This window comes from Caloenas nicobarica, chromosome 5, assembly GCF_036013445.1.
Source record: "Caloenas nicobarica isolate bCalNic1 chromosome 5, bCalNic1.hap1, whole genome shotgun sequence".
Taxonomy (NCBI): domain Eukaryota; kingdom Metazoa; phylum Chordata; class Aves; order Columbiformes; family Columbidae; genus Caloenas; species Caloenas nicobarica.
Window position 1 is genome coordinate 61,232,812 of NC_088249.1, and position 24,400 is coordinate 61,257,211.

General features: G+C 38.6%; 1 protein-coding gene across 3 annotated transcripts in view; it reads right to left on the reverse strand.

Annotated features, from left to right (window-relative positions):
• DNAJC24 (DnaJ heat shock protein family (Hsp40) member C24) overlaps positions 1-22,881 on the reverse strand; it is a 40,038-nt gene extending 17,157 nt beyond the window's left edge. For 2 of the 3 annotated variants that reach the window (XR_010606328.1, XM_065636595.1), the window contains exons 1-2: positions 22,821-22,881; positions 21,167-21,303 (exon numbers count right to left, since the gene is read on the reverse strand). Coding sequence is in view for 2 of the 3 variants with exons in the window: in XM_065636595.1 (XP_065492667.1) it covers positions 21,167-21,274 (108 nt within the window). In the remaining variant the exon portion in view is untranslated. The other variant, XM_065636596.1, reaches the window with a different exon arrangement.
• Positions 22,882-24,400: the final 1,519 nt, after the last annotated feature.

A 24,400-nucleotide genomic window follows, 5' to 3' on the forward strand; every position in this document is an offset into this window, starting at 1 on the left:
ATGTAATTCTACTTTTGAAAATATGCCTCAACATCTTCAATTTCTTCCAGTTCGGTGAATCAATAGCCCTTCCAAATATTTAAAGTCATGGATCACTGGCTACAAAATTGTGTCATTTTAGTTAAGAAACGGTTACTCAAGGATGTGGCTGCAAGAAATTCCACGTTAAACAGGCAATAATAATTAAAATGGTAAGACATTTTTACTATTTGTACTACAGGTTCTGAATGGCACATTCTGACCTCTATTTGCTTCAAACGTCTGCTGAACAGGAATCCTCAAAGCTCCATCTTCCTGTAGCTTTAATTCATCTCTAATAATCTCTTTTTTTAATATTTTAAATTGCTCAATGTGAGTGATGGACCAACAGGAAACAACACTTAAGATGAAAAAGTTGCAATATAATCACATATATCAGCTCTTAACTGTTTTGAATCAAAATATCCTTTATTCTGGAGTTTTAGCTTTATACTAACCATATTTGCCTTTTATACCAACACCCATTGGGGCACTGAAATGTGGAGCAGATCTTAAGACTTCGAACACCTGTTCTACAAGGGTTTGAGCAGATTTCTGATTAACCGAATCCCTTTATTCGAGTTTATAATTAATTTTGGAAAGGGAAGAATAGTAATACCATGTGTGCTCCACAAAATTCACAATTTAAAAGGACCGCTTCTGCTGGAGTCTATTTGCTCACTGATTTATGTATCTGTCATTTGCACTGATGGGTATTACCCAGATAAATCCCCTGTATGATAAGAGAATGTACAGAAGAGCAAAACGTTCATCTTTGACCTCGGGTTTTTTTCACATGTATTTTTCCTTATACAAATGAAAGTACCTGCACCCCACGTATGAAGCCTGTACACAAATGTCTATTTTTATGCGACCATATGAGCAGGAACACTTGAAGTCATCTCTGCGTCCCAGGCTGAGGACCAGCTTGCAATGTGCTGAAAATGTGGCTGAAGCCCAGTTGCAATCCATAGAGGTTTCTCTCTCAGAGATCCCTTTTTTAAATCTCCCCGACTGAAGCTGCCAAAATTCTAAGGTGCAAACAAATAAAAATTTTTGGTCATTGCATTCTAAATAGCTAATTAGATAACGAGTAATTATAGGTTTATTTGGTAGGTGCTAAATTCAGCATTCCGTCAGCATGCATCATGTTGTCCTGTAAAAGCTATTCAAATGTATTATTTGTTTTCAAATCCATTTTTCTGAAGCCTTAGCTTTTCCAGTTGTGTTTCAATTTTAATAGCATTTTTAACATTGGTGGTTGATTGCACACCACATTTGTGAAAGGTCATTTAAAAAAAAAATAAATAAATCAATGCTTAATAAGTATACAAAGCAAAATAGTCCAATCACATTAAAGACTTATATGGCTTCCTTTTAGCAGTGTTACTGATTTTAACAGTTATGTTTGAGGTTTGCGTCCAGCAGTTACCCCTCAAAGCAATATTTTATCTAAAAAATGATACCTCAGCATTTTAAAATATTTCAGATACTATATTTAAAACTTGGATCCACCCCACACATTGTAGGGTTAATTATAATACCTAAAAAGAGAGTTCTATGGCTGCTGTATATCTTACTCCATCTGGATGATGCTTTAAACATTCTTCTGCAAGCTTATACCCAAAAGGATGTAAAGGCTTATTCGAAGAGTATTATACTGGACTTAGCAGCACTGAACTTCACTACATTTTAATAGCACTGCCACAGAACTGTTACTCCTATTGTTATCTGTTTGGATTGGTCACAAGATCACAGCTTCTCAGATCAATTTCTTACCGATACATGAAAACATTAATTACTGACCAATTGCGCAAGGCAGCACTAAGGATATCGGCTTCTCTCCTGCCAGGAACGTTGGGAAACCTCCCCCCAAACCTGCTCATGCTTTTCCTTTGCTACACCAAAACTTTGCCTGACTGAAAAATCATTCTGGACTATACTGAACGTGGTTAGCGAAAACCAGTCAGCCACAAATGTCATAAAAGTACTGTGGAAAAATAGTAGTGCAGAAAGGGCTATTCTGTTCATTTCTTAAATAATACAGAAAATTCGTTATTTTTCAGATTTATCATGTAGCTTTTAGCTTCTTTCCTTTCGATTTGGAACATTTAATATTTGTAGCATATGCAATTTTTATATTCCAAAGGCTACAATTTCATGTAACTAACAACTACATTGTAGGGGTTCTACTAATTAAAAAATATATATCTATCTATTTTGGTCTCCATGCTTTCCAAAACCGTTCACTCCTTTCCCTGTTGAGCTTGTTCCTCTGTCACCATCCGACACCTCTAGCACCCTACATCTACACTAAGAAAAATCCTCAGATCTCTGCTCTTTTACTCCAGTCTCTCCAGTGGCCCCATTTCATCTGAATTCATCCTGTACCCATTCTCATTGACTCCCTTCCTCTACTCTCCGGCTTGCTGGTTAAAAACCAAGAATGCCTGTTTGCCACAAAAATCCTCTCTTGATTCAACCGCCCGTGCGTTTCTCCCTTATCTCTAAAGGGTTTAAGAGGCGTTTAGACGAGGTTCTTAAGGACATGGTTTAGTGCTAGAGTTGGGTTATGGTTGGACTCTGTGATCCTGAGGGTCTCTTCCAAATGAAATGATTCTAAGATCCTCTTGTTTTGGCCAGCTCAGACACAACCAGAGGACACCTTACCAAGGTTCCATCCAACCTGCTCACAGCTGAAGTTTAAATGTCCTCCAGCAATACTTCAGACATTAATCAAGCATACTCTGGGTGGTTTAGATTGGATATTAGGAAAAAATTCTTCACGGAAGGGGTTGTCAGGCATTGGAACAGGCTGCCCAGGGAAGTGGTGGAGTCACCATCCCTGGATGGGTTTAAAAGGCGTTTAAATGAGGTTCTTAGGGCCATGGTTTAGTGCCAGAGTTCGGTTCTGGTTGGACTCGATCCTGAAGGTCTCTTCCAACTGAAATGATTCTGTGATTCTCTTGTTTTGGTATCTTCCCCCGTTCCTGCTGCCGATGCCCCTCCCAGCCCAGCACACCCTGCGGAGGAGCTGCCTCCGCGGAGCCGGGGCTCTGGGTTGGTTTGGAGGGAGGTGAAATATGATGTACGTTTCTGATCTCCTCCTCTTTTCCCATTCAGCCTTATTTCTGGGTTAATCTCGGCTGCAGCCACGTCCAAGCTCCGTAATGAAAACAGACAAGCCTATTTTCTACTCGACCTATCTCCTTCTACTCAAACTGAACTATTGTTCATCTCTCCCTCTGCACCCAGTTGTAAGTTCTTACTCCAAATATTAGAGCCCCCTAATGTCTCGTGCAATATCACTTCTCAAAATGTGTGCAAACTATCTTCATGTCACTCTTACCTGCCACCTGAGCACTATTTGCTGCTGTATTGCTGCACTTCGGATATATTTAAATCTTTCTGGCTGCATATGCGTAATGTTTTTAAGCAGCAATAGTTCCATAAAACCAGCTTTTCATGGGAGCACTCCTCTTGATTTTTGACCACAATAATAATTTTTACTAGCATGTCACTACTTAACAGGACTTCATAAAAACAATAAAGAATATTTTCCTGAGTCTGACAGCGGCAGGGGAAAAGGAAGAAGACTAGAGATATGTGCCCAATCTATTTTTCCTTTTTCGTACCTCTAAGAGAAGTAATTTGCTAACTTCTTTCCATTACTAAAGACTGTCTGGAATTTTTATCACTTTAGTAGTTATTGTGAATGTTAAAAAAATAAACTGATTGATAATGGAAATATATTAGTTCATCTGTTAGCTATAAAAAATACCTTACACATACATGCAATACTGCTGCCTCCAAAAATTTAGAAATTTTTCATGGAACATCTTAGTTTATGTAAATTAATTGTATTTCATTATGTTGATCTATTACCTTTGATACCTACTACAAAGTAAAAAACAAGCCAGAAAACTTTTTTTGTCTCAGAAAAAATGTGTTAATGTTGTTGTGTTCGCCAAACAATTAAAAGTGTAGACGCTCCAAAAATTACTTGAGTTCCATCATATATTGATGGGGCTTAACCTGCTTGTCTACTGCTTTCTTATTGATTCTTGCAGCTGACGGGAGCATTGCTTTACATCATTAGCCAACATCCTCAGAACAAGAGTTGCAAACTTTTGCTTTTACTTTACAGTCGTCATTAATGAGGTCAACTACCAAGTCAAGTAAAACAAGCCCCAAAATTAAATCACAGGACCTCTCTCCCTACCTCAGCGAACTCTGATATTTTCATTTATACAGTGTACCACACATATTGGTTTCACCCACAGGGTTTATAGAAAAATGTAGAACGCACTACAGCACATTCAACTGCTACCTTCTGTATTTCCACCTACTTTATACTCCATGAAGTTTGGTCCCTTCTGCATTTCAAGAATTGCAAAGTTAACCCCTGGAAGTTAATAATGACCATTTGGTCAACAACTGTAATGATATTACCTCTCAATAACCACACCAAGGAACTCTCACACCACAAGATGAGAAACTATGATAGTTGGCTGAGCTTTGCTTGAGCAAATCGAGCAACAGGGAGGTGACCCCAGTGAGGTCCCGTCCTCCTCACACCTGTACAAATTGCTTAGCTTGACGCAATAAATGTAATAGGATTGATTGATTTTAATCAAATGCAAATCAGTAAGCAGAAAACCTCTAGTTAAGTCAATTTAATGTACATTTCTTATTGGTGCTCATTAATTTATTCTTGAAAAGAAATTTACAGTGCTCAGTGAGAATCAACTTACTACAAGAGCTACTGGGAGTGGCGAAGCAACAGGCACAGGTTTTACACAACATTTGTAACCTCTTGCTGAACTGTGGAATACACAATAACTAAGCCACTTAAAGTAGTCAAACTTTTACTCGGAACTACTTTTCCACATGACAAATTGAAAAGGCTGATTATTTAGAAAAGGTTACAAAAGTGCTATTCCTTCTCATTTATCACTTAATATATTTTTAATGTATTTTGCCTTGTGTCTAAGGGGTATTCACCTTAAAAACCAATAAGGCACCACACCCTCGATTCCATACGCAAAACCAGAAGGCTTTATTTTCTACTAAAATTACTACCGCTTCAAATTGCTATTTAAGTTATGAATAAATGCTTTAATTTAGTACTATGTATTTAACAGATAACTGTAAAGAACTTCACCCCCTAAAATTGCACATTTTAAAAATAAACCTATTTAAAATGTTAACTTACTTTTCCCCCCGACCCCCCACCCCGAGGCAAATGAAGTAGATCAATTCTAATTTTTTTGTCCCCAAGGCTGAAATAAGCACTGCTTGCCACTTCCTATGGCTTTGTCTTTCCTGCTTTCCAATATTTCGTGCAAAGCTTTCAAACATTTGGAGAAATCTTCAGCAACAAATAAAAAGTAATACAACAAGGATGAACCAGATGTGGCTGCATTAAATCTTGACCTTCTCTCCCAAGACAATGGTTTTGGAGAAGTATTTTCAGACTTTTTAATTTTTATTAGAAACCTTTTAGATATTTTTTCATAAGGGAAATAATTACTAAGGTTCTAAAATTCAAAAGTAAAGACAGACATAGAACAATGGTGAAACCAGTAGAGCTGAAAAATTAAAACGTTACAGACTATTCTGGACTTACTATCGTGTGTCATAATGTAACCACTTAGCAGTCAGTACTACCAACAGTTACAGCATAGTAAATTTCTAAACTATCAGATTTATTAAAGATTTTTAACTCTGAAATTAAATGATCTATAGTTTCATGGAATCACCTTGCTAAATTAAATTGACAAGTTTACACAAGTCTTGGATTCCTGCTTTATTTCAATTTGAATAAGGGATATATTTAAAGCTAGAGATGTGCTGTTAAGTGCCTGAGTAAATCAAGTAGTAAGATGTTAATAGGTGATTACTTACATGCACTGAAGTACTCATTCTTTCGTATGAACTACATCTACTGCCTAAATGTAAGCTGTCAATAAGAGTCAATGACAGAATACTAACATCTAAAATTAACTTAGTATCTCTTAGCATCCTTCTATCTTTCTTTATGTTAGGTTTAGAGTAGTGGTTTTATAGCTTGACAGTATTTGTTTCATGTAACGCAGCTAGAAATAAGATTTCCAGCCAAGTATGAATTATCTTTTTTTTTGTCACAGTGAAAGTAACACAAGGCTACAATTTTCATGACCTACACCAAAACTACAATACCCCCTGGAATTTTAAAAAATACCTGTATTTATATTAAAAAATAAGCAGTGGTGAAAGACACTGAGTAATGGCGAGGGAAGAGGAATTCAACCCAGACTTTACAAATAGAACGCTGCTCCGTATCTGGTGAAGTTACCATTTTTGACGAATGACAGAACTGAATTAAAATCGTGAACGGAAGAGGTAAAAGTCAGGAACCTGGTACGCAAAGAGTCGGTTGAATGCGCATTGCAAAGTGAAAGTCACCGTGGATAAACACGGGACAGTGTGAGATAACAGCAGAACACATCGGTGACACCCCGTCCGGAGAGCAGGTGAGTGACAGCGAATGGGCACAGGAGCTGGACACCGTCCTGTTCTGAGGAGACAAAGAACGAGAGCAGGGGAAACATGGCTTGCAAGCCATTTTTTCAAATAACACGGCCAGACTCATGGCTAGGAATCCAACACAATGAGACTTTGACTCCTTACAGGAATCGCAGAGATTAATACCAAGCACTTGCCGGGGGGGGGGGGGGGGGAAATCACATTATTGGTGTTTGGGGGCTTCAATCTCCTTATTCTTCTATCAAAAATTCAGTGTTGAAGAGGCAAAATATTCAAATTTGAGAATTAGAATTCTCTCTCATAGTCAATATATGACAGTTTATTTGGTTAATAAGTCTAAATCATTACTTTATTACATATTATAACATAAGTTAAAATTCCTTTAAAGACAAAATGGGTAAAAGCAAGGAGAACAGAAAGGCTAACACATACAGTCTTGGTCTGTACAAAGTTTAAAAACAAAAGTGTTGCACTAAGACAAAGTGCACAAATAATTTCCAGTATTTAATACCCTTGCAATATAATGAAGTGCATCCTTTTATTCTAGCAAAGCGACAAGAACAAAATGCAGGAGTTAACACGAACATAAAAACGTTTAAAAACACTTCTCATGCTTTACGCAACATTTATACATCATCAACTACATTTGTTATTATCTACAGGTTAAGCTAATGAGGTCAGGACAAAAACTGTCAAGTGTTCTCATCTGACAGAAGTATTCATAGGTCCATGCAAATTTATCTGCAGACTACAGAGCTCATCATAACACTTCACATCGTATTAAAAGGAAGCTGAAAGACAGTCAACGTGAAGAAGAAAAATATTAACGAGCTATTTCCTATTTACTTCGCAATTGTAATCTGAATTCTTGTTACATTTCCCTGCCTTAAAAAGAAAGGAAAAAAAAAAGCCAAAAAACCTGAGTGAATTTAATGCCAGGCTGCTCTTAGGAGGAAAGTGCTTTGCCCCTGCTTACAATATATGTAGTAAATACCAGTTTTTACTGGGACTTGCCAATAAATCGCACCCTCTGACACAGAGTGTCTGTTCATACTCAGTTTTTGGCCGCTCTGCCACAAATGCCAACAAAGGGACCAATTAATGGAAACTTTCTTGATCCATTCCCAGTGGATGAATGTCCGCCTTGCAGAAGGTACCTTGACAACACTCATCTCGCACAGGCCAAATGGTTGCTCTGCGGTAGCAATTAAGACACCACCAGCCTTGGCTAGATTTAAACCAACAACCAAATCTGTAGATCTGACCAAATGCTCACAGAAATCTGGAGAAATTAACTGTTAAACAAGGGCTGGATTGGGTCATATAACTGCATCCATTTCCCTAGTTATCTACAGGCACGTACCCACATTTTTATTAGAAAGAAATTACAATTCTTAAAACAAGGTTCCTTAATCTGGCTACACGACCGCAATGTTTAAGCCACATCTATATATGTCTAAGAATCAACAACTCTTCTAAATAATTTCAAGAATCGAAATAATATGGTAGGCTGACACTCTCTGTATTTGTACTTTTTTTTTCCTCTCTCTTTCCACAAAGAGCCAGTGTCCAGTCTTCATATTCCCGTAGCTTTGGAATCAAGTTTGGAGAGTTAAGCTCAGCGCGGCATCCCTCCTTTTTCTAAAATTACATGTGGAAATGGAAGAGTTTTGCTGCTTTGATCCAGAAGCGAAAGTCTCTTCCCGCAGACTGTGAACATGAGAGACAAATGCCATAGCTACTGGAAAAACCTTGTCCCCATTGTGAAGTTCATTCTGGTGTCCGCACCCTTCCCCAAAATCACTTTCCTAAGGCAATTTAAAGTGTGGCTGGTCAAGGTCCCAGATCGTTATCACAAAACTAGGCATTCTGCTTCTGTTGTTCTCAGGCCCCAATGAATTTATGTTCAGAACTAATACATTAAACTTGTGTATCTGAAATACTAAAACTCAGCTTAACAGGGTATAGTTCCTCTCACCACCCAACATCCCAGTGAAACCACGCATTTCCCATTCTATCTTGTCATTAATAAGGCTTCTAACAATATTTTTCATCAAATTATGTGGCATGTATTAGAAGTTCCAGATCAGTTGACAGACCACCAAAAAATTTAAACTGAACAGTCTCCCTGCTGGACACAGCACAAACAAGGAACCATATAATGCAGTTGCAACACTTCAGGGCTCTATAATTACATTTGAAGTTAACTCTTTTGCTGATTTTATATACATTGTCAAACTGAGTCGTTTAAGCCACAAATCCCTATCAGCATGTAGCAGAATTAGCACACGTATTTGGTATTACCTACGCATGTATATGGTAGCTCTATTTGAGCAATCAAGCACAGCGACTCCAAATGATCATTTACTCTGGTTATGGGCACCGATATACAGATTAGAATCTATAGAGACACACTGTTATGCTTTAGGGCTGAACTCTTTTTCTTGCAGAATCCATTCTGTGATGGATTTAAATCAGAACACGGACTAAATTAAAAAATTGTTCCTGAAACTGGAATCTGAGTTTTTGGGTAACTAAATTTAAGAAAAGCACAAGTTTTAGCTACCTGTGCTGGTCGAGAGAAAAGGGGACAAACATGCACTTGGCTCCCACCCTGTGGCACTCCGTGAAAGGTCACAGAAAGAAGCAATTTTCCAACCTCACCAGCTGAACTCGTTAAATTAGGGCAGGATGAAAAAAATCATTTAAATATTTTACAAAAATTCAAGTGATTTATTCAATAAAAGTATTCTAAAACAGGAAGTGGCTTATTTCATTAAAACAAAGAATCTTAAACTGCAGGAGAAAACCCAATCATTTTGAGAAAAAAAAAAAAGTTTGTTTTAAACATGTAAACATTAAGCTTTTCTCCTATCATGGGAGGAGGGAGAGTTTCTGAATGAACAGTATTAATTAATTGCCAATCTATTTATACAAATGAATGGGAAAAACCCCTTAATTACCAGTAACTAAATAATTCTGGCAGTACTACCTTGCTAGACTGAAAATGCTTTTCAATTAAAAATTACTTAATTTTCAACTGAAAAGCTATTACAAACTACCAGGTAATAGAAAATGAGTTAGGGTTGAGCCTTAAACCATTATGGTGCTACCTGCTCTTAACTCGGAATGATTTTGATTGCCCTTTTATCACACGAGCCATCAGGAAACCTTACTGCCCTAGTATTTCTTTCTTACCACCCCAAAAAGCAAGAAGAAAAACTACATATTTTTATTTTAAAAAAACCTATTTCATCTATTTCCATAATTTGTAGATCACCTCTTACACAAAAAAGACCCACACAAACAAAAAGGCGACATGATTTTTAAGAGCAAGACCTGCACAAAACACAGGCTTGATACTTTGATACATGCTCCTTCCATGAAGTATTAAGTATTCCCAGCTTTCCCCAAGTTTACAGTGGAAAGTGAAGTTTTTCAGCAATTAAGGTTTCCTTCACTTGAACTACACTGAAATTTTCTTTTTTTAGGTTGTCTACAGGCCTATTTTGCACACAAAGGCCTTGTAGAGGAGCCACCCTGAAGCAACATTACACCCTGCGCTCCGTGGCCTATATGGTTCATCAGGTACTAATGAGATGGCATGTTCTGTCAACACTTTCTTGCTCTCCTATTAATTGATCATCCTGCTCAATTAATACAACGCAACACCAGTTCCAAACTCCTCAATATCCTTTACCTGCGAGAAACAAGGATGAAGGGAAAAAAACCTCCAAAAGGGTCACAAGGTAAGGGCACTTGTCTAAGACCTGGAGTCACAGTAACAGCACTATGCTGAAAGGTTAATTATGTTCCTACCAACACTCTCGTTAGCCTAAGTTTGGTTTTTATCTAAGAAAAAAAAAAAGAGTAAACACAAGCAAAAGATTCCATACTTCATCTAACAGGATATTTAATATAGTAGAAATGGTAACAGCTTATGAAAAAGTAAACTCTGCAAAACTAAACTCAGCCATTAATAGCATATTTCTCATCAGAATATTTGCAGTTAATATCGTCACTGTCAGATACTGTGTATCAGAAAATAAGTGATGAATATTGTGCAGAAACTACAGTACACTAGTCCCACCTATGTACACAAGAGTCCAAACAGCTGCCCTTATAGTCTCATACAGTCAGAACCACCATAAATCAGCATCTTATAAAAACGATGAGAAATAAAATACATTTTCTCTGTTTATCACACTGCAGAAGATAAAAGGAAACGAGAAAGCAGCTGCCAAACACAACACGCTACTGCCACCTAATGCTTACTAGAAGGTTACATGAAAAACATGACATTGTTCTCGCACTACACCAGCAAGACCAAAAACAGAGACCAAAGCAAATAAAAGTTTATTACTGTTTTTAAATATCTGCTTCACGTTTCCTCCCTACAGGCTTTCTAAATTGAACTGACCATATCCTTTTGTGTACGCAAGGACTGTAATGGGCAAGATGTATGTTTAGTGGGCTAAATATGGGACTCATTTCATCTGCAAAAATATCAGGCATGTAACAGATGCATTCCATCAGGATACTCGCATAAAGAAGTGAGTACATTCACTAGATCAGGTGCCACACTTGTTTACATTTTTATAAGCTATCCTCTGTTCGGTAACCACCATGATTCAGTATTGAAAAGCTTCACATGGCAAGTATTTGGTAAAGGGGCGAGGGGAAGAAAAAAAAAAAAGAGAGGTGTGGTCTTGTGTTAAAACAGCATAAAACAAAATTACTTTGAAGGTGATTTTCTTATTTCAGTGATTTTGCAAAGCGCTCTCTCTGAAACGTGAAACTTGTTCACTTCCATGAAAAGAATGATCCCAGGTCTTAAACTTGCCTTCCTAGCCCACAATCAACCTTTTCAACATGTTCACTCAGTTGGCAGAAGTTAGCAGGGAGAATGGACGGAGCCGCTTCTTCCACTCGCAAACGGGAGAAACAGAAAGCAAAGAGTTCCTTGTAACAGTCAATCTTTTCATACAGAGATTTAAATTCCCCCAAAGGATGGCTATCAACAGACAGCTGGACAAAAGAACAAGGAATTTATCTTCTTGATCCATTACTTCAATCCACCTCTTCTTCCTTTTTTCCCAAACACAAAATCTTTAAGCTTTTTAACAACCTCAGCATTCTCCTACCTGATCTTGTTATCTGCTTTGACACCGATTCCAGCCCTCACTGTCCAAACTCCAGGATGATTATTATTCATAGGAAGTGTTCCTCATTTGAGGAAAAATAAAAGATGACCGGTTCATTTTCCTTCTAATCTCTTACACCTTATCCATTCAATGATGTTTTTCTAACATCTCTCAGTGATCAGCTGGCTGGTGAAAACTGGGTCTGTTCTTCTCCCTTTTTCCTCCTTACATGATCAAAAAGTGTTATGCAAGTATCAATCTGAGCTTCCCATACAGTATTCAACTCCTCGCATGTGTTACACACATTAGTAATCTCTTCCATACCTTCAGGCCAGAGATAACCACTGCTATACACATCATCCAGCACAGCAGACCTTCAGCTTCACTTGAGACACACAGGAACCATCAGAACAGAAATATTTCAGATATTATTGCTGCTCTACCTGTTACCATAAGGAAATATTTGCTGTGACTCAAGGTATTCGCAGCAAAGCACCATCAAGACAGCACATAGGAGGAAACAGGAATTTTTCCATAACATTTCAGTTATTCATCACCCAATTAGTAATTTTCAAAGAAAATGCCAACAGACATCCCAACTCCTTTCTTTTAAAAAGAGACAGAATAAAAAAAGGTAGGATTAAACGTACACAGCAATATGCAACAGTTATGCAGACCACATAACTGGCAGTCACTAACAGCTGCACAGTAAACACACACACGATGACACTATCAGTCCAATGCTACAAATTCTTGAAAAAAAAAAAAATCAGTGGAGTCATCCAGAAGTGCAATTGAAAAAGAATAATTGAATAAATTACACTGTCATAAATTCATTAATTTGCATCTTGGATTTTTTTTTTGTTATCTTGCTTCAACATCCTTTAAGCTTCCTCAGCTTTCTCTGATTAAGCCCAGAATTTCACCACAACATCTTCTTTCACATTTAAATCAGACAGGTTCATAACCTTAACTTCTGTCCCAGGTTTTGAATGGTTCTCTTATTCACTGGAAAAATCTCAATCTTCTGTCCAGTTGGGCATGAATCTGAGCTCAGAGCCATCTGAAAAATCTGAAGAGAGATCTGCTTTTCCTCCTCTATCCTTAGCATTTGCTGCCAAAATCCCCATCTTCTGCATACCTGTTTTAGATGTTTAACTGCAGTAGCAGCGGGATTGCCCCTGTAATTCTGACCTTACTTTTACAGAAGGAAATTTCAACTTCCATGGAAATAGTCAATTTTAATTTGATGTTAGTTGTAAAAGTCTTGTGATTGCACAGCTGGTCTTACACTAAGTAGTAACGAAAAATACTTTATTCTCTGCAGTAAATTATTAACGTCTAAAGACTAGATCATGTATAACTGGGATCCTTTTCTAATGCAATTGCTTTTTTCATGGTACTGTAGCATCATGATACTGTTATACTATTTTGACCTTAAAGTCTCGTACTGGTTTTACCCACTGACAGTGGGTCTCCGCTTTGTTCAATAATAACATGAACGCTAATCTGCCACTTTAAAGCACTCCCTCCCCCTCAAAAAACCAAGCAATTGCAGGTTTTTATTTGAAAACTCTCTCAAGATAACCTAGTGCATTGGCAAGGGAAATGGACTTAAAAGTTCTGCCGCAGCAATAACTAGTCCATGTTACAGAAACCTAAATAATGAACTCTTAGTCCTTTCAGTCTCTGGGAAGACCTGACCCCATTAGACAGGGAAGAGTCCAACAATCCAGCAAGTAATTACACCAGATAACTTCCATATTAAATATTCACACTTCTCATCTTTTCCAGCTCTTGAACAAACTTAACGCTGAAATGAAAAGTAAAAGTTTTCATTTCTAGTGATAAAAAAATAAAATCAACTGTTGTTGTATAAATAGAAGCAAAGATTCATTTGGCTAATGAAGGTATGAAAACGAGTGAAAACAGAACCTATGGTTACCAAAAAGTACATCTTTAGAAACAGCTTCTCTTTCATTTTTCTTCTGCTTCCAGGGCTACTTATTTTCCTACGAAGAGCCACCCAAGAACCTCAAAAGCTACTTTAAAAAGCCTTTTGGAAACTATGCTATACAGCAGAGGATAAAGCAATAAAAAAACCACCAAAAACTAGCAGAAGAAAGAAGAAAAGAAATGAAGCTTTCTAAAATTTACGGGAGTACAATGGTAAAAATAAAAATATAAAGGGAATTTTTAAAGCTCCTTTAAAATTTCTGGCCTCTCTGATCATAATTTATGCTTTAGAAGTCACACTAAACAATGTTCTGTTGTTTAAGCATAAGTTAATTTGGCCCTAGTCATATGGTTCGCAAGCTAGCTTAGGCAAATGCCACTTTCATGTGAAAGCAACAATCAGAACACACCAACCAGGGTTGCTTAAACTACTGAAAAAAACCAGGCATGAACGTTTCCAGCTGACACGTACAGTAGTGGATGAAGGAAAACCCAGAGGATGCTGTTTCGTGGCTGAGGACCATCTGGCAGAAGGGCAGGTCGGGGCAGCATCCCCGGCGGGCACCGCGGTGACCTGCACACCGAACACCTTTCTGTGGGTGAAGAACATCAACCGCTTCCACGCCCCACAACTTCCTGACATTTGGAATACTTCAAAACTGACAGGCACCTTTAAGAAGTCAGATTTAAGTGTGATGCAAAATAATCAAAAGTCTAAGGCACTTCTGCTGTAGAAATCGCTATGAAAGCAGGCCTTGAAGAATGGAGGACTTTAAAAGATTATTTATTAGTGACCATAACTTACACTTGCATAACACTTGAAAAATTACAGGTGTTTTTTTGTTTTCTTGAAAATATTTCTTTCAGCTTTCGCCTTCTCTAGGAGCAATATAGAATCTCTACACTATTTGAAGCCACTCATGATATCAAAATAACAGGTTAGGCCCTAGACAAAGTATAACTTCTAAAATGGACAAGAAAAGCTAAATATTTAACAGAATTTAGCACTCACTTTAGAAAACACATGGGTGCAAAACACATGAAGAAATCACCTACCTCTTATGAGGCAGCTTGAGAGATAAGTTGGTAAACATGTTACACTGCATTCAAATAAAACCAGAAGCCCCAGAGCCTGTTGTACAGACAACACTTTGATGTCTTAGGCAACACCAAATAAGTAAAAAGCATCTTGAAAAGTTTGATTCCTTAAGATCAGAGGGCATTAAGTGTACTATAACTACTGCACGCACATCCCATTTCATGGATAGCACACCAGCATTTTAAAAAAAGGAAAAAAATAAAAGAAACAAACAACAAACAACTACAAACAAAACAAAAACAAAAAATCAAACCAAAGCACGAACACCACACACAAACAAACCCCCCCCCCCCAAAACCACATAAGCATTCAGTTATTTCCAAATTTCGTAGCCATACTGACAAAAAAATTCTGAACATAATCCATAGAATCACATAAACCTTGTGTCCAGTTTGGATTGGATTTACTCCCACTGCTGCCGTAAAGAATGCATTCACATCTGGACTGATCACTAGTTTGGTGTTAATTTAACTTCTAATTTGAGGCTGGTCGCGGTTGGCAAATTTCTCCATTTGCAGTAAGGAAACAACTTCGATAGTGTGTCCTCATAACCGCTAAAAGGCCACACTTTTCAGATGACTCAAGGAAATCATGCGAGAACAGCGCTTAGCGCCATTCATTATTGATCTTTTTGCCATTGATATTTAATAAGCACTGTAGATAGACCGTCTGAGCCTTTACAGAACTTCCCCATTTTAGGAAGAAATAGTCAAAGAGATGTAGATGAAAAGATAAAGTCATCACCTAAGAGAGATCAGCAGCTGTAGAGGAATAATCCAATTCATTACTTGAGTTTCAAGAGCAACATTAAAGAGGCCATAGTTAAACTGAATATACTGAATCCTATCTCATTGGAAAATTTAAAAAAAAAAAAAAAAAAAAAAAAAAATATATATATATATATATATAAATAAATATAAAAACCACCACAAAAACCAGATGGATGAAGGGAACAAAAGCTCTCATGGCTTAACCAGGAGCAGGAACACCAGCTTGATCATCAAGCTGTTTGAACTAGTGACTTCTAGAACACTGAGGTTCATTATATACTACATAACTTAATAACCAATTTCTCAACTTGAAAATATGCCCCCTTGTATTTTACTAAGATCATAAGTAGTAAATCAGATGTAAAGAACAGCTTAAAATAAAACTACCCAGAGTGTAAAAACAATAGTCCTTTGCACTAAACTTTGTGGCTCTCTGTTGCAATTATATTAAATTCAGCCAAGCTACAATCAGGCTGCACTAAAATTGTTCTATTTATACTGTCAAAATACAAAATCCAATTTCTACAAGTTAGTGAAACTAGAGTTAGCTAAACATGATGATCTGTTAAGTATCTCTAACAAGTCAAATAAAAAACCTGCAAAGGCTATTAAAGAATACATACACCGCATAATTTTAATTACAAAAAACATGATTATGAGACTTCTGATACAAAGCTCAAGGGGTTTTCATTTTACAGATTCAAATTCTCAACTTAAAGTCAGCATGAAAAAAAGATCCTCAATAGGCACGTGATTTCAGGAGTAACACTGAGTTTATTGTGGAACAAACTTTAAGACAACAATCATGGAAGCAGATCTTTAACTTTACATAAATACACTCTGCATTTCTGTGATTGCAGAATTTAGATGCGTATATAAATCTGATAAGATTCAACAGATCTTTTTTGTCTCCAGAAAGACACATGTATTTCCTCCACACAAGCTCAATGGAACAGTTTCTTCTAGAAGTTATTTTGCTTCACCAAGTTGAATTTCTAATGTCCTTTTTTATTGTTGCTGAGAGTTATTCTCACCTCTGCCTGATGCTCTGTTTTCAAATTTTCTACTCTTTCAAACAGATTAAGTGATCACCTTAACACTTTGTATTTATATACACACACCACCCCTTCAGATAAGATAATCTCTGTAACACTATACGTTAAATGGCACATTTTATTTCCTTACCATATTAGAAATAAGAGCTTCCTGCAAACTCTCTGCTCAAATTACATGGATTTTCTTGAAGATTAGGGCACACATTGTAACAGCAGTATATAATTTCCCTGCACAATATTTTTTTTCCGGTTGAAAGGTATCCTATAATATCATCAGCATCAACAGGAACAGACACCTGATTTTCAGCTAGAAAAGCTTATGTGTTTGGTGACTTTATTCCCTGTTAAAAGCGGTTTTCAGATATAGAGCAGCTACATGGAAATCTGAATACAATCGGCAACTCATTCTTTGACCACAAAGCGTTAGACCAACAGGAGGTGTAAAAATCGTGCAGATAATAAGATGGTGTAATTTTTGTTACTCTAATTTTATCCCCCGTTAGTTTTATATACATTCAGAAATGGAACGTAGGCACCATCCTTCCTAAAAGCTGTACGGATTCCTTGAAAAACTAAGTAAACAGCATAAAACCTCTTTATCCATTGAAGAAATCTTCTTGTTGAAACTGTGTATGTAATTGTGGATTAAAAGGCTATTGTGTCTCCTAAATGTCTCAAAACCATCAGCATCTTCCAAACACAGATTAAAGACCACACTCCTACTACTTAAACAACACATTGATTCTCAAAATCTGTTGCGATTCCTTTCAGAGTATGGAAACCCAAGTTTCCTGTGCTTCAGAAAGCACTCGAGCATGAACTTAGACAGCCAATCAAGGAATTTTTGCATTGAGCTATGCTGGCTACAAAATTTTATAAATATGAGCATTTACTTAAATATTTATAAGGTAAGAAGGAAAAAATATTGATTTTAAAAATATTGCTACTTTTAGGCCAAAGCTGCTCTGTTTTCTGTATCAAATTAATAGTATTCTTAAAGATGGAATTGGCATTATCTGTAGCAAAATAATTCACTTAAACCTAGGTTGTGACCCAACCAAACGAAAAATAAGTACAGCAAAGCAAAATACAGCAAAACAGTAAGTATATGCATTCACTCTAGTAGAGTGCATATGTACAATTTTATTTGTGATGGGTCATTAACCTTTTCCACCATCAAATTGTTAGAACTGACAAAACCAGGTTATAATTTAAAACCTAATCAGTTTTAAGTGAATTCACTCTTTTGAAATGGTTCTTACAAACCTACAATTCAAGCGTTTTTAACTGTGTACTACTTCGCATCATTAAGGCCAGTCCTGAGATTTAACTAGAGATATAGTTATCTTTTGGATAACATATGGCAAGATCTCCAACTCTTTAGCTTTGGAAATTTACATCTGCCTTTTCATTCAAGATGCTAAGCATACACATGTTGACAAATACAGAAAATAACAGATGGCAAAAAGCAAACGCTCCACATGAAGCATTGGGGATTATTTGAAGAAGGCTTGGATTCAGATATTTGCCATTTTAACAGCAGAATTATATTTAAAAATAAATTGCACCATCTATCATGTTTGATGCTAATGAACACCTGTAATAAGAATATTCGTGATTACAGAATGAATGTCATATTAATTGCAATTGGTATCCAAGATGCAAGCTGCTTTATAAATTTTTGGATTTTAAGATAATTAGAACATGACATTTTTTCAGGAGGTTAACTTCTGCTGCTACACATAAGCCAGAAAACTTTCTGTACTGACCATATAATTTGTCAGGAAATCTTTTAATAGGCAATACATGGCTGTGCTCATGGGCTATTCCAGCTTCTACACTGGCGTTACTACCACAGTACATAAAAACACTTGCTTGTAGGCCCGTTATCTGCCCACACCAAGTGCTACCACTTCTACCAGCATCTTCTGAATAGCTTTAGAAAACCCAAATGAGCATTTTGTGGGTGAGAGGGGTGAAGCTGCCAAGAGCTCTAAGCACAGATGTCACTTGGGCAGCTACATCATATGAACAGGGCACAGCAAGTGAGATGAGGGGTCCATCCCGTGTGATGCTTTTTACTAACGACGAACACTGGATGCATAGAGCATACTGTCAAAATAGGACAAACACAATATATTCCACCAATATTCAGAAGTCCATAGCTCATGGATTTCTGAATATTTTTTGTGTTAACTTTTTTTTTTTTCCATGAAAAGCCGATAACTTTCTCAACTACGTAACCCCTTGGACTCAACAACATCTGTGGCAATGACTTTCACAGTGTAACTATGTGCTATATGAGCACTTTTTAGTGAAGGTATGTGCTGTAGTCTCTAGCCACCCCTGTAGCCAATGAGGTTTTTAGGATGCATAAAAATAATTGTTGTTTTATTCCCACCATGCTTTTACAGACTTCAGACTCACTGTGCTAGATGCTGTATTAGTAAGTAGACAAACGAGCAGAGTCTGGAACAGTTCAGCTAAAAGAAAAAGATGAGCAGAAACAGGACATAGGGTAACAACCAACAGACAAGCGGCAGCAGATCTGCCTTGGAGAAAACACCTACAACTAAACATCAGCATGGCTTTTTAGTCAGAAAGAGAGATCCACCACTGATAGCAAAAGAATGCTGAGCCAAACAGCAAAAGAAAAAAATCCAAAACATATCTTCATTTTCTCTATGTTTCTCACTGACTTTTTAAAGTAAAGAGCACTAACCATTTGGTTTGGAAATACACAGGTTCTAAAGAAAAGCTTGTATATTAAAATACTTTATCTTCTAAGACTACAAGCAGTTATAAACCAACAGTTGTACACTCCAACAATTCTCACTTCATTCACTTCAAAATAATTACATGAAAGTACAGTGCTAGAACACAAAGGGTGAGTTTCATTTAAAAAAAATAGTACAGGAAAGTCGCTACATAGTTTCAGTTCTGTAGCAAATAGTTCTGAACAATACTTATGATTTTAATGCCATTATTATATATAGATTCACAGCAAAAGAGATATATTAATTCCACTACAGTATTTAGTTGAAACTAGCCCCCATCTAAACACAAGGGGGATTTTACACTGTGCCTCCTATTGTTTTCATTAAAAACAAACAGACCATTATTAATATTTTATCCACATTTTACTAGTAATTCAGAAAAACAAAAACATTAGGAAGTCCAAGAAACAACTACTTCTGTTAAAGGTGGAACTAAGAAGCTTGGTTTCCAAAGTGCTCTCCTGCATTGATTCTTCTAATGTTTAATAGTGAGAACCAAAGGATTTATGTCCTGTATCTGCATGCAAGCATCTTGTAAAGCATTGAAACTTAAGACACTAATTACACAGATCAGTTTCAGACACGGAATTAAATTTAGTAGGAAGTACCGCAAAGGAGTAGATGTACAGCAGGATTGCTTAGCAAATTCAATAAAGTATATTAAAATTTGTACATTTGGAACATATTTCATACTGGTGAAATGACCTTTAAAGCAGCTTTCACTGGGGCTAGAAATAAAATCAAACAAAAAAAACCAACCAACCAACACATGTATTTCAACTGTAATAAAACTTAGTCTCCCATTGACTGGCATTGTCTTTACCTCACTTCAAAATCCCAACTTCTTATCACATTCGTTCCGACACCTCAAACCAAGCCAGCTGAGCTGTGCACGTGCTCTCTAATGCCCCGCCAATACTAACAGTCCTGCTCGCAGCTACCTAAAAGGGTATATTAAAAGCGAGTTCTGCTCACCTTCTTTCTTCTTCTCTACCAGGCTGCCAGTTTTGAAGAAACTTAGGAATTCTGTTGTCTTGGGACTTCTATATGGCTATCAAATTTGGTTGAAAATGGTCAACGGTATCAAAAAAATACACTCCATTTTCCTCAGAAAGCCCAGCCAAAGCATCTTTTGAGCAAAAAGGAGTAAGGCAGAAGAAAAAGAACCATACAAAGTAACCTGGTAAGGCTCTGAGATTCTTATACATGTAAACCAGGAGGACAGGAAAATTAAGAGAATTCACAGAACATCAAGTCTTATGCATGACCAAAAACATGACTCCATAAAAAATGCACCAGAAACTCTCAAATAAAATTGATACTGGCATATTTTCCTCCTATACATTTTCTATTCCATTACTGCAGATGATCAAGAAGTACTTCTCTTTGCATCTGGTCTTTCTATATTCGAGGATTGCATTCAGCGCACTGTAACTGCATGCATCATAGTAAATACCACAAGTACCAATTAGCACATTTCATGACTATGTGCTACAAACGATGACCTTCTTTGACGTGTACACCTAATTATGCAGCACCTGATGAACAGGTATTTGGTTCAGTTCACTCATGAGTATTTAGCAAAGCTAGGAGATGTATCGGTGTTTTGGAACCAGAGCAACACAACCCCTCTTTGTGAAATATAATGATAACTCAAACTCCAGATATTTATTTCAAACTTAAACCATCCTCAGTGAACTGATATTATAAACACACTCTGATTAATCATATTAAAAAAAAGTAAAAACAAACCCTGAAATTACCTTATTTGTTTATAAAATTTATTTTTGCACATCTTAAATAATAAAAACATACTTACTAATAAAGCAAGTTTTTGGTATTTCCGTTTAAGTTCTGCCAGACTGTCTGATGGCTTTGCACCCAGGATTTTGTACCAGTCCTTTTGTGTTATCCTTTCAAAGGCCATAGTCTGATTTTGAAATTACTTTCTTAGCACTGTGTAAGAAAATTAAATAAATATAATTACTATTTGAAAGAGAAACAGTTAGAAAAAGGAAAAATGAGTGTGACAAGTTACAGGATCATGAAATAGATTGCAGCCCTCAAGCACATCTACACCCCTACACAGGATCTATAGTGTAAAAAACCAGCGTCGTTCATCTGGCCATTCCATCCCATCGATTGCCATACGTGAAGTTACACCGCGTTTCCTCTCCCAGTATCACGCTTCAGAAGCTGTCCATACTCCTTTAAAAGCATTTTGCGTTTTAACTGTCTGAACTATTTTGAACCTACCTATGTTATATATAGACTTTTAAAAAATACACTTTTTATTTTGAAGTAGTAGTGTACTTAATATATGAAAAAATGATGTACATAAAAGTGTGACATTTTTATCAATTCTGGAATGAGATACAAGCAACAAGACAAAACAGTATGGCTCAGGTTTTGCACAACAATATTCCCAGTATGGACTTTCCTTCATCCTTCTAGATAAGAAAGCTTAACTTTTTTAACGTTAAAGAGCGCATAAAACCAATCAAACAAAAATGAATAAAAGCATATACATTTAGCAGGGTAAGCAAAACCTAACCAGTTGTTTGCTTTTTATTTTTGGCCATCTATCATCAAGCTAATGACCCAGAATAAAACAACAACCACAAAACCCAAAACCAAACAAACACCAAAACCCCACACACAAAGAAAAAAAACCAAACACCCACACACAAAACCAAACAAACAAACCAAGCCAAAACCAACCACCCAGGAGAAATCAATGCCAGGAAAAGCACAGTAACACTTGAGCTTCAAGCAGATTCTGAGCTATACTGAAATCCTGAGCTTGTAATAGCTGATTAATTGTGATCTTTCTGATAAGAAATAACTCTCCCCGCAGGGATGTTTTGCATGTTTCATAAGTTTAATTTTTTTGTTATATATATATATAGAGAGAGAGAGAGAGACAGTTAAAAGGAAGAAGAAGGCTCTTTTCTTTCCATTTCAGCACTAAAACCGACTCCTGTCATACGTCAGAATAGACCCTTTTTCTCACGAGGGAAGACAAGTCAGGTTTTCAAACCCGCCAGAGTTCCAACCGCACAAGGTCCCCCTGGGCTGCCGGGCGTCCCCCCTCTCCCTTTGGGGAGCACCACACCCCCCCCCCGCCCCTCCCCTTTCCCCACGCAGGCCCCCTTCTCCCTGGGGAACCCACCGGGGTTTTTACAACCCCCCGAAACCACCAGCCCCACCCGGGGCCACGCTGCCCACGCACCCACAGCCCGTCACGAAGCGGGGGCTGCGCCGCTGCGGACCCACCCACAGCAACAGCTCCGGGACGCGCGGGCCTCGACGGCGGGAGGAGCCCGGCGGGACCCGCGGAGGGAGACCCGAGAGGCCCGCCCAGCACGGCAGGCCCTGCCAGAGGCTTCACCGCCACCTCAGCAGCGGGGCCAGGGCGTGAGGAACCGCCGGCTCCGCCAGCAGACAACCCCGCGGCCACTGCGAGCGCCCACCTGTCCCGCACCGCCGGCCTGGCGATGGAGGCGGCCGGTGCCGGGGATAACTCGTCCGGCGGGAAACAACGCCGGGCTGTGGCAGGCAGCAGCGGTGCGTGCGGCTTACGGGGACGCCTTGGCTGTTTCTACCCGGGCACTAATGGCGTTGGCACCGGCAGGAAGCGGAGCCGTAGCCGCGGCTCGACGCCGTCTCCATGGCGACCGGCGGCGCTCCGGAGCTGCGTGACTGGCGCCGGGCTCCGTAAGTAGCGGCCCCGGCCGCCCCCCAGCGCTCGTTCTCGGCCCGGGGCGAGCTGGGACATCTTTTCACCCGCACTTTCCCCTCAGAGATTCCGTTTCCAGGTGTGCCAAGACACCGGGGTGCTCCTTGCCCCCTCCCTCCTTCGCTGCGCGGGAGTCCGGGCCGCCCCGCGCTCCCTCTCCCCTCAGTCACTCCACCAGGTGCGGGAAGACCCGGGGCGCACCCGGCCCGTTTTGGCTTCTCGCGTTGCCGGCCTTCCCCCCACCGCCTCGCCTCGGGGGCACACATGAGCTCCGGCACCGGGAACCCCTGGGGACCGGCTCGGCCTTCGGTGGGCACACGGCGTCGGGTTCCCCCTGCCCGGCTGCCCCGGTGTCTGGGGAGAAAAGCGCGGCCACGACGGCGACTCCTCCGTCCTGCCTCCTCATCGCCTCCCTGACAAGTTGTCCCGGCCCTGCGAGCGGGATAAGACGATGGTTTCTTTCTAGAAAGTATTTGTCCTAACGGGGAAGGAAGAACATCCTCTTAGTGATAAAAAAATAAGCTCAGGAAGGAGACCTTTAATGATGTACAGGCGTTTCTTCTTTTATTTTTTTGAAGCTTAGGTTAGTGCTGTAAACTTCAGCTACTGTAATCTCATTCAATCCTAGTTAGCAAAATCCCTAATATTAGTCCACACTATACCTTTAAATGTGTAGCATACTTCCTTTGACACTATTTTAATGCAACGTGTAAGAATTAAAGCAGCTCTCTCATTTTTCATACCCTTTGAACGGTTTAAATGGAGCAGCAGCCAGGCTGTACAGACGCTGGGGGGAAGAACCGGGAATGTTGTTCCTGGCGTGTTGTTCCCATTCACCACCAGTGCAGGAGGGGTTTGGGACAATCAGGGCTGAACGATAAACAAGGAGAATTTATTTACATTTTAACATGGACGGTAGAGAAGCAAAAGACATTCAGGGTAGGTGAGAAAAACATCTAATCTCCAAAACTACTCAAGACCTGTGCGTCAGTCTGATTTTTGTCTATACCAGTCATCAATGTTTCTACAAAATAGTCAGTAGGTTAGTATTTTGCACTTTTCTGCACTTTGTTAGGTGGAGTCAAACTTGTAACATGAGTGTCCATAGCTGTCAAAAGGAAATTGCACTTGGGTGGTACAAGCACCAGTCCTGGAAAAAAATCCAGCTCCCTCTGTCAATGTGTTGTTAATTTCTGCAGCACCAGTGTGAGTAATAAGATATATCAAGTATGAGCTAATTTACGCAGTCTCTTTTGAAATTAGAATTTACCTCTCAGGCAAAGGTTTCAGTATGATTGCAGGAGTTACTTTCTT